Source organism: Salmo salar, chromosome ssa05, assembly GCF_905237065.1.
Source record: "Salmo salar chromosome ssa05, Ssal_v3.1, whole genome shotgun sequence".
In the NCBI taxonomy this organism is placed as follows: Eukaryota; Metazoa; Chordata; class Actinopteri; order Salmoniformes; family Salmonidae; genus Salmo; species Salmo salar.
The window spans coordinates 69,907,081-69,918,875 of record NC_059446.1 but is presented as its reverse complement, the minus strand read 5'-3'; the positions used below and the strand labels follow the sequence as shown (position 1 = coordinate 69,918,875).

The window sequence follows — 11,795 nt, the reverse complement described above, 5'->3', positions numbered from 1 at the left end:
TGTTATGAGACTTAGTGTTACAACTGCTATGCTTTTTTCCCATTGCTCTATTAAATCCAAATGAAGTCTTTATAGGGTGAGTCTTCTGTATACAGCAGTTATACAGTTGAAGTCAGAAGTTTACATACACCTTAGCCAAATACATTTAAACTCAGCTTTTCACAATTCCTGACATTTAATCCTAGTAAAAATTCCCTGTCTTAGGTCAGGATCACCACTTTTTTTTTAAGAATGTGAAATGTCAGAATAATAGTAGAGAGAAATATTTATTTCAGCTTTTATTTCTTTCATCACATTCCCTGTGGGTCAGAAGTGTACATACACTCAATTAGTATTTGGTAGCACTGCCTTTAAATTGTTTAACTTGGGTCAAACATTTTGGGTAGCCTTCCACAAGCTTCTCACAATAAGTTGGGTGAATTTTGGCCCACTCCTCCTGACAGAGCTGATGTAACTGAGTCAGGTTTGTAGGCCTCCTTGCTCGCACACGCTTTTTCAGTTCTGCCCACAAACTTTCTATAGGATTGAGGTCAAGTTTTTGTGATGGCCACTCCAATACCTTAAGCCATTTTACAACACCTTTGGAAGTATGCTCGGGGTCATTGTCCATTTGGAAGACCCATTAAAAAAAAATATATATATATATATATTTTACCTTTATTTAACTAGGCAAGTCAGTTAAGAATTTTTTTTTATTTTCAATGACGGCCTCGGAAGTGGGTTAACTGCCTTGTTCAGGGGAAGAATGACAGATTTTTACCTTGTCAACTCAGGGATTCGATCTTGCAACCTTTTCGGTTACCATTCCAACACTCTAACCACTTGGCTACTTGCCACCCAATTTGCAACCAAGCTTTAACTTCCTTACTGATGTCTTGAGATGTTGCTTCAATATATCCACATAATTTTTGTTCCTCATGATGCCAGCAATTTTGTGAAGTGCACCAGTCCCTGCAGCAAAGCACCCCCACAACATGATGCTGCCACCCCCGTTCTTCGGATTACAAGCCTCCCCCTTTTTCCTCCCAACATAACGATGGTCATTATGGCCAAACAGTTCAATATTTGTTTCATCAGACCAAAGGACATTTCTCAAAAAAATACAATCTTTGTTCCCATGTGCAGTTGCAAACCGTAGTCTGGCTTTTTTATGGCGGTTTTGGAGCAGTGGCTTCTTCCTTGCTGAGTGGCCTTTCAGGTTATGTTGATATAGGACTCGTTTTACTGTGGATATAGATACTTTTATACCTGTTTCCTCCAGCATCTTCACAAGGTCCTTTGCTGTTGTTCTGGGATTTATTTGCACTTTTCACACCAAAGTACGTTCATCTCTAGGAGACAGAATGCGTCTCCTTCCTGAGCGGGGTATGACGGCTGCGTGGTCCCATGGTGTTTATGCTTGCGTACTATTGTTTGTACAGGTGAACATGGTATCTTCAGGCTTTTGGGAAATTGTTCCCAACGATGAACCAGACTTTTAGAGGTCTACAATTTTTATCTGGCTGATTTCTTTTGATTTTCCCAACATGTCAAGCAAAGAGGCACTGAGTTTGAAGGTAGGCCTTGAAATACATCCACAGGTACAGCTCCAATTGACTAAAATGATGTAAATTAGCCTATCAGAAGCTTATAAAACTGTGACATAATTTTCTGGACTTTTTCAAGCTGTTTAAAGGCACAGTCAACTTAGTTTATGTAAACTTCTGACCCACTGGAATTGTGATACAGTGAATTATAAGTGAAATAATCTGTCTCTAAACAATTGTTGGACAAATTACTTGTGTCATGCACAAAGTAGATGTCCTAACCAATTTGCCAAAACTATAGTTTGTTAACAAGAAATTTGTGGAGTGGTTGAAAAACGGGTTTTAATGACTCTAACCTAAGTGTATGTAAACTTCCAACTTCAACTGTGTATTGCTGCTACAGTATACTATTGAACACATTCTGTTATGTTCTAATGAGACAAAATCCTTTTGGCTACTGGTACATGGTAACATGCTAACAAAATTATGACTCTGGACAAATCTTGGGGTTTGAAGTGAGCTAGGTTGAGTTCAGTTCGCTTCAACAGTTGCTATGTTATGTGACTGTTTGTACTGAACCAGATGTTTCCTCAAAATGGTGTGCACCGTTTTTCAACAGCCTTTGAGGCATGTTTGCTCCTGTTTGCTGGGTGTTGCCTGATCAATATGGGTGTGACCATTTATAGACGAAAAACTCATGCAGCACAATCCATATATATGGAAATCGCCCTCTGGGCCACCGTAATCACAACTTTTTTTAGCTGGTAATTTAGTACAGTACCATTTTTGTCATACTTAACACATGCCTGGGTTGAACATAAAGCTGGGGTTACGGTTGGTTTTAGTGTTAGTGTTGAGGCTTCGGTTACGGTTGAGACAAATTAAGTTATTATGAGTATGTTAAATGTTTATTATGATTTGGATAAACTGATTGATTGATTTAATTATTTTCAGTTGGGTAAACTTGTTATTTTGAGAGATGGATACATGTATTATTCTTGTATTATTCTGACTTAACTCAATATCTCTACTCAACAACAATATTTCAAATTGAGGTTGGTAAACGTATTGGGCTAGATTTGAGCTGGGATGTTGACATGAAGTTAGAGTTAAGGGTTAGGGTTGAGTCGTGATCTGGACAAAATTAGTTGGGGTTAAGGGTTGAGCTGGGGTGTGGACATGTGGACATGAAGCTAGGGTTAGGGTTGAGCCAGGATGTTGACATGAAGCTAGGGTTACGGTTAGGGTTGAGGGTTAGGGTTTGGGTTGAGCAGTGATGTGGACATGAAGCTAGGGTTAGTTAGGGTTGAGGGTTAGGGTTGAGCAGTGATGTGGAAGTGAAGTTTTTGTTAGATTTGGGGTTGAGCAGAGACTTGGACATGAAGCTAGGTTTAGGGTTGAATCTGTGGTTATGGGTAAGATTAGAGTTGAGACAGGGTGTAGACTTTAATCTACTGTCAAGGTATATTCATACCTAATATAATACATTACACTACCCAAGTGTGTGCTTATTTTGAGTGTTTTACTGTATACTAACTACATACAGTATAACTTATGTAAAGAACTCATGGCCCTAAGGTATTCAAAGTCAAATTTTAAGACAGCCTTGAATGACTTTCCAACAAAACCCCTTAAACCCAGTTTACTTGTTTACAAAGCTACATTTGGCCTTGTGAGCAGCAAAGCTGTGTTTGTCAACTTTTCCAAGAGAACACCAATGTGTGAACCACACAGCTGTGTTGCAGTCATGTTAAGGTCAACATACAGTCTGAACTGCATAGAATACTGGTCATCTCAAACTGGCAGTTGTAGTGTACTGTACATTTATCACTGTCTCTTGTAAGAAATTCAATCAAATCCAGACATCAATAACCTGCACTTAAATGTACTGGGACTAATGACAACATATATTTAGCTTTCTGCTGCCTTTAGGGTCAACTTCATACCACACCATGATGGAAACTGCTGGGTCATAATGCTGACCTTGGCAGTGCACCTTTTGCCTCTGATTGGATTTCACCTGACCAATCAAACAGTTCCATTAAACGGGGCGGCACACCCGATTCCGCATATATACCAGGGGTGCAGATGAACCCCTTTCATCGACAGGATCATACAGCAACCATGATTTCTCTGGTCTTCGTTCTGCTCATTGGAGCCGCTTGTGAGTATAGTAATGATCATAGAATAAAGAACAGGACTGTTTTAATGATACTAACATCACAAATGTGTTTCTTTGACGTTATTAAGAAATATGTTGTTGTTGTTTTATCATAGTGCTATGCTTTTCCATCTCAAAAGCTGAGGTAATATAGCTAAGAATGTGCCTACTCTCTGTATACAGTCGCCACAGAGGACGACAAGATCGTCGGAGGGTATGAGTGCAAGGCCTACTCCCAGGCCCACCAGGTGTCTCTGAACTCTGGATACCACTTCTGTGGTGGCTCCTTGGTCAATGAGAACTGGGTTGTGTCTGCTGCTCACTGCTACAAGTCGTAAGTAGCCTACCATTTGAACTACTAGCAACATATTGAGTCAATAACAACTAGCAACAACTTGATAAGCTTAACTTTTACAAAACTAAAGGACACAAGTGAACTCCACATTCACATGAACTCTCTCTCTTTCAGCCGTGTGGAGGTGCGTCTGGGCGAGCACAACATCAAGGTGACTGAAGGTAGCGAGCAGTTCATCTCTTCATCCCGCGTGATCCGTCACCCCAACTACAGCTCCTACAACATCGATAATGACATCATGCTGATCAAACTGAGCAAACCCGCCACCCTCAACACCTACGTGCAGCCTGTTGCTCTGCCCACCAGCTGTGCCCCCGCTGGCACCATGTGTACCGTCTCTGGATGGGGCAACACCATGAGCTCCAGTGAGTGCAGAACCTGGGTCAAAGGTTACATGTGCCAGTTGGTCATTGACATGGTGACTGAGTGTGTTTACAGGCATAGCAAATGTAGACCTACTATTAAAAACACTGTTATTATGTCTAACTATAACTCTCCTCCTTCAACCTTCCTCCCTCCCTCCCTCCCTCCATCCTTCTCTCTCTCTCTCTCTCTCTCTCTCTCTCTATCCCCCTCCTTACAGCTGCTGACAGCAACAAGCTGCAGTGCCTGAACATCCCCATCCTGTCCTACAGCGACTGTAACAACTCCTACCCTGGCATGATCACCAACGCCATGTTCTGTGCTGGATACCTGGAGGGAGGCAAGGACTCTTGCCAGGTACTTACCACGTACTTACCACACTGACCTCAATTCAGTGGTACCAATGATGACTTTAAATGTACTTTTTCAATTGATTAGAAATTGAGAATGAAATAACCAGTTCATATCACTTGTCTCCCTTCTTTCTCTCTCTCTCTCTCTCTCTCTCTCTCTCTCTCTCTCTCTCTCTCTCTTCCTCTATCTCTCTCTCTCTCTCTCTCTCTCTCTCCCTTCCTCTATCTCTCTCTCTCTCTCAATCTTTCTCTCTTTCTTTCTTTCTCTCTCTCTTTATTTCTCTCTCTCTCTCCCTTCCTATCTCGATCTCTCAATCTTTCTCTCTCTTTATCTCTCTCTCTCTCTCTCAGGGTGACTCTGGTGGCCCTGTGGTGTGCAATGGTGAGCTCCAGGGTGTTGTGTCCTGGGGTTACGGATGTGCTGAGCCCGGTAACCCCGGTGTCTACGCCAAGGTAAGACAGAAAACCGGTTTTCCTGTTGTGTTTGAGGAAAACATGAAAATACATACATCACTGTGATATCCCTTGGTTTTCTGAAGGAAAAATACATTGTCTATAAAACATTGATTGATGGTTCTCATGTTGCCTCCCATTGAGTGTGTCCACTAATGTCTCTCTTCTTCTCTTCCTCCAGGTTTGCATCTTCAATGACTGGCTGACCAGCACCATGGCCTCCTACTAAGTCTGATCCTAGCTTCGGTCCTCCAGCACGGTCCCACAACTCTACAACATCCCGTTCCAGATCAACATCCACCTTTTGTACGGGAGACTAGACATTATTTATGTTTATGATAAATAAAAAATGTAACACTAAATACTTTTTTGCTGTTGTGTTTGTACTCTCACTTTGTAAAGGTCTTTCTATCTCCTCATGTCAAGTAGTATTACTAGTAAACACTAGAGAAACTAGTAACCACCAGCAAATTGTTAAAGTATGGATCAAGAATATACCGTTTTTCTTATTGTGTCATGGTACCCTACCTTAACCATTTTTTTATCGATACAACAAGGAACATTATTGATTACATTGATTTGTTTCTATAGTTGTGTATTGATGCGTTGCTGCTCACAATAGCTGATGTAGGGATGTTAAAAGTGTGGCATAATTGTTCCTCCTTCATACCCATTTAGAGTACTGTCTCTGAGAGTTGTGTTGCTACTGAAACACTATGTAGTGCAACATGAATATGGTTAGATCTTACATAATGTTTTACACTGAGCAAAAATATAAACTGTGACATCCACTTGGTTTCCCTAAAGAAAAAGACATTAAGTCTATAAAACAGATTGATGGTTCTCATGTTGCCTCCAATTGAGTGTGTCCCCTAATGTCTTGAAGAGTGTTGCTAGGGCCGGCTCTAGCCTTTTTGGAGCCCTATGCAAGATGTGGTTGGGGGGGTGCCCACCACCTCGCAGCAAAACATTTGAGTGTTTTTATAAAAACATATATGTGGGTTATGATATAGACAATTATATTGATGGAAGCCACAATTTATCTGCAACATTAAAGCTGATGTAGAATTCTTTTATAATAATCATAATAAAAAATATATTGAGTATATATCAATAGGAGCCACGTGGAGGTCAGGACGCCTGGGTACATGCCCTGCGTGTCCGGTTGGTATTCGACCATGATTACTACAAGTTTAAATAGCTGGCTAGATCAAATAACAATCTAAAACTGTTTTACTGACATGGCTATGCTCAGGGTCAGGGTCAGTCAAATGGAATGGCTAATTGAGTGACTGTCAGGGACTGACATAACAATAGAAAAACTGCTGATGCACAGCCACATTTTTTTTTATTGCAACTGGTGTATTCTACTATTCTTACTCTCAATAGTAATTTGAGACCCTGACTGAGTTACACCCAAAAAATCAAAAATAAATCAAATGTGTTTGTTTTTGTGGTCGGGGGCCCCCCTAGCGGTTGGGGGCCTTAAACGACCACTTACATTGCTTATGCCTAGAACCGGTCCTGAGTATAACTTATAAATGCCTCCGGAGCTCAGATTCCTATAATCGAATGACCAAAGCGCCCTCTAGCGGCCTCATGGGTGGAATGCTATTAATACTTTTCAACATTCTATTTTTTTAAATGCCGAATATCCGGTGTTTCTATGTAAAACAATTTTGTTATATTTCAGTATTCTGTGATGTATTTAAAGTGTAATATTGGGATTCAAACTCAAAATGGAATACATTTCAACTCTATATCTAGTAATCTAGTCAACCCTAGTAATACTCTTCAAGACATTAAGGGACACACTCAATGGGAGGAAACATGAGAACCATCAATCTGTTTTATAGACTCAATGTCTGTTTCTTTAGGGAAACCAAGTGGATGTCACAGTTTATATTTTTGCTCGGTGTAAAACATTATGTAAGATCTAACCATATTCATGTTGCACTACATAGTATTTTGGTAGCAACACAACTCATGGTACGGGTGTCTTCTTTTTTTAAGTCCATAACCATATGTCTGAGGTGTATACCTTTGTTTCAAAGTAGATTTGTTTAAGACTACCAAGAAACAGTCTGCTTGACACTGATTTAGCCCACTGTGGTAAAAGGTTAATCTGTCGTACCCCTTCAGAAAGCAAACATTTTTATTTATTTATTTAACCTTTATTTAACATAAGTTCATTTTACTCCATTGTTTGTAAACAATGTAATTGTAACACACTGCATATCACCAAAAGATAGGCCGAGATTGTCGACAAGCAAATTGCTCTGTCGATAATTTAGCTTTTTAAAGGCAATTTACTACTTTCCATAGCAATCTTTAAGTTAAAGTTCATTTGCAATTTGTGTGAACTATTTCCTTTAACCTTTTAAACTCTTAGGAGGAATTTCACTATAAACATCGTTCTATTGGAATCTTCATATTATGATCATTCCATAAATCAATACAGTGCCGTGAAAACGTACTTGCCCCCTTTGGAATTTTCTCTAATTTTGCATATTTTTGATACTGACTGTTATCACATCTTTAACCACAAACCTAATATTAGATAAAGGGAACCTGAGTGAACAAACCACACACCAATTACATACTTCTTTCACTAGCAATGTTATGCAACACCCAATGTCCCTGTGTGAAAAAGTGATTGCCCCCTTACACTCAATAACTGGTTGTGCCACCTTTAGCTGCAATGACTCCAACCAAACACTTCCTGTAGTTGTTGATCAGTCTCTCACATCGCTGTGGAGGAAGTTTGGCCCACTCTTCCTTGCAGAACTGCTTTAACTCAGCGACAGGTCTGGACTTTGACCAGAATATTCCAAAACTTCAAATCTGTTGATTTTTAGCCATTTTCATTTAGACTTTGTGTGTTTTGGATCACTGTCATCCAAAAAGTTAGACTTTTGGCTCATCTTTCCTTAGAACATTCTTCCAAGAGTCTTGATGATCATCCAGGTGCTTTTTGGCAAAGTTGAGTCAACTTTTTGGATGAGATGGGTCCCGTTATGTCTGGCGAAAACCAAACACTACATTCCACAGTAAGAACCTCATACCAACGGTCAAGCATGGTGGTGTTAGTGTGATGGTTTGGGGAAGCTTTGCTCCTCAGGACTTGCCTTAATAGAAGTAGCCATGAATTCTGCTCTGTATCAGAGAATTCTACAGGAGAATGTCAGGCATTCCGTCTGCGAACTAAAGCTGAAGCACAGCTGGGTTATGCAGCAAGACAATGATCCAAACACACAATCAAGTCTACATGAAAATGGTTAAAAAGCAACAAATTTGAAGTTTTGCAAGGGCCTAGTCAAAATCTATACCTAATCCCAATTGAGATGCTGTGACAAGACTTGAAACAAGCAGTTCAAACCCACACAAGTCACTGAATGAAAGCAGTTCTCTATGCAAGAGTAAGCCAAAATTCCTCCACAGCGATGTTAGAGACTGATCAACAACTACAGGAAGCATTTGGTTGCAGTCATTGCAGCTAAAGCAGAACCAGTTATTGAGTTTAAGGGGCAATTACTTTTTCACACAGGCAAATTGGGAGTTGCATAACTTTGTGAATTAAATAAATAAGTATATATTTTTTTGTTATTTGTAACTCAAGTTCCCTTTGTCTAATATTAGGTTTTGGTTGAAGAACTGATAACATTCAGTATCAACAATATGCAAAAATAGAGAAAATTAGAAAGGGAGAAAATGCTTTTCCCAGGCACGGTAAGTACACACATTAGTTATGTATTCTATGTTGTTATATGCTTGAGTATATTTCAGAGAGAACTGATATGTTATGAGACTTAGTGTTACAACTGCTATGCTTTTTTCCCATTGCTCTATTAAATCCAAATGAAGTCTTTATAGGGTGAGTCTTCTGTATACAGCAGTTATACAGTTGAAGTCAGAAGTTTACATACACCTTAGCCAAATACATTTAAACTCAGCTTTTCACAATTCCTGACATTTAATCCTAGTAAAAATTCCCTGTCTTAGGTCAGGATCACCACTTTTTTTTTAAGAATGTGAAATGTCAGAATAATAGTAGAGAGAAATATTTCTTTCAGCTTTTATTTCTTTCATCACATTCCCTGTGGGTCAGAAGTGTACATACACTCAATTAGTATTTGGTAGCACTGCCTTTAAATTGTTTAACTTGGGTCAAACATTTTGGGTAGCCTTCCACAAGCTTCTCACAATAAGTTGGGTGAATTTTGGCCCACTCCTCCTGACAGAGCTGATGTAACTGAGTCAGGTTTGTAGGCCTCCTTGCTCGCACACGCTTTTTCAGTTCTGCCCACAAACTTTCTATAGGATTGAGGTCAAGTTTTTGTGATGGCCACTCCAATACCTTAAGCCATTTTACAACACCTTTGGAAGTATGCTCGGGGTCATTGTCCATTTGGAAGACCCATTAAAAAAAAATATATATATATATATTTTACCTTTATTTAACTAGGCAAGTCAGTTAAGAATTTTTTTTTATTTTCAATGACGGCCTCGGAAGTGGGTTAACTGCCTTGTTCAGGGGAAGAATGACAGATTTTTACCTTGTCAACTCAGGGATTCGATCTTGCAACCTTTTCGGTTACCATTCCAACACTCTAACCACTTGGCTACTTGCCACCCAATTTGCAACCAAGCTTTAACTTCCTTACTGATGTCTTGAGATGTTGCTTCAATATATCCACATAATTTTTGTTCCTCATGATGCCAGCAATTTTGTGAAGTGCACCAGTCCCTGCAGCAAAGCACCCCCACAACATGATGCTGCCACCCCCGTTCTTCGGATTACAAGCCTCCCCCTTTTTCCTCCCAACATAACGATGGTCATTATGGCCAAACAGTTCAATATTTGTTTCATCAGACCAAAGGACATTTCTCAAAAAAATACAATCTTTGTTCCCATGTGCAGTTGAAAACCGTAGTCTGGCTTTTTTATGGCGGTTTTGGAGCAGTGGCTTCTTCCTTGCTGAGTGGCCTTTCAGGTTATGTTGATATAGGACTCGTTTTACTGTGGATATAGATACTTTTATACCTGTTTCCTCCAGCATCTTCACAAGGTCCTTTGCTGTTGTTCTGGGATTTATTTGCACTTTTCACACCAAAGTACGTTCATCTCTAGGAGACAGAATGCGTCTCCTTCCTGAGCGGGGTATGACGGCTGCGTGGTCCCATGGTGTTTATGCTTGCGTACTATTGTTTGTACAGGTGAACATGGTATCTTCAGGCTTTTGGGAAATTGTTCCCAACGATGAACCAGACTTTTAGAGGTCTACAATTTTTATCTGGCTGATTTCTTTTGATTTTCCCAACATGTCAAGCAAAGAGGCACTGAGTTTGAAGGTAGGCCTTGAAATACATCCACAGGTACAGCTCCAATTGACTAAAATGATGTAAATTAGCCTATCAGAAGCTTATAAAACTGTGACATAATTTTCTGGACTTTTTCAAGCTGTTTAAAGGCACAGTCAACTTAGTTTATGTAAACTTCTGACCCACTGGAATTGTGATACAGTGAATTATAAGTGAAATAATCTGTCTCTAAACAATTGTTGGACAAATTACTTGTGTCATGCACAAAGTAGATGTCCTAACCAATTTGCCAAAACTATAGTTTGTTAACAAGAAATTTGTGGAGTGGTTGAAAAACGGGTTTTAATGACTCTAACCTAAGTGTATGTAAACTTCCAACTTCAACTGTGTATTGCTGCTACAGTATACTATTGAACACATTCTGTTATGTTCTAATGAGACAAAATCCTTTTGGCTACTGGTACATGGTAACATGCTAACAAAATTATGACTCTGGACAAATCTTGGGGTTTGAAGTGAGCTAGGTTGAGTTCAGTTCGCTTCAACAGTTGCTATGTTATGTGACTGTTTGTACTGAACCAGATGTTTCCTCAAAATGGTGTGCACCGTTTTTCAACAGCCTTTGAGGCATGTTTGCTCCTGTTTGCTGGGTGTTGCCTGATCAATATGGGTGTGACCATTTATAGACGAAAAACTCATGCAGCACAATCCATATATATGGAAATCGCCCTCTGGGCCACCGTAATCACAACTTTTTTTAGCTGGTAATTTAGTACAGTACCATTTTTGTCATACTTAACACATGCCTGGGTTGAACATAAAGCTGGGGTTACGGTTGGTTTTAGTGTTAGTGTTGAGGCTTCGGTTACGGTTGAGACAAATTAAGTTATTATGAGTATGTTAAATGTTTATTATGATTTGGATAAACTGATTGATTGATTTAATTATTTTCAGTTGGGTAAACTTGTTATTTTGAGAGATGGATACATGTATTATTCTTGTATTATTCTGACTTAACTCAATATCTCTACTCAACAACAATATTTCAAATTGAGGTTGGTAAACGTATTGGGCTAGATTTGAGCTGGGATGTTGACATGAAGTTAGAGTTAAGGGTTAGGGTTGAGTCGTGATCTGGACAAAATTAGTTGGGGTTAAGGGTTGAGCTGGGGTGTGGACATGTGGACATGAAGCTAGGGTTAGGGTTGAGCCAGGATGTTGACATGAAGCTAGGGTTACGGTTAGGGTTGAGGGTTAGGGTT

The 11,795-nt window shown here is 39.6% G+C and overlaps 1 protein-coding gene across 1 annotated transcript; it reads left to right on the top strand.

The window, feature by feature from the left end:
- The first annotated feature begins 3,644 nt into the window (after positions 1-3,644).
- Positions 3,645-5,567, top strand: trp-i (trypsin I). Its single transcript, NM_001126232.1, is given in 6 exon segments — positions 3,645-3,690; positions 3,871-4,021; positions 4,157-4,407; positions 4,626-4,762; positions 5,110-5,211; positions 5,393-5,567. Coding segments are annotated over 6 exon segments (729 nt in total). The 5' UTR covers positions 3,645-3,650; the 3' UTR covers positions 5,441-5,567.
- Positions 5,568-11,795: the final 6,228 nt, after the last annotated feature.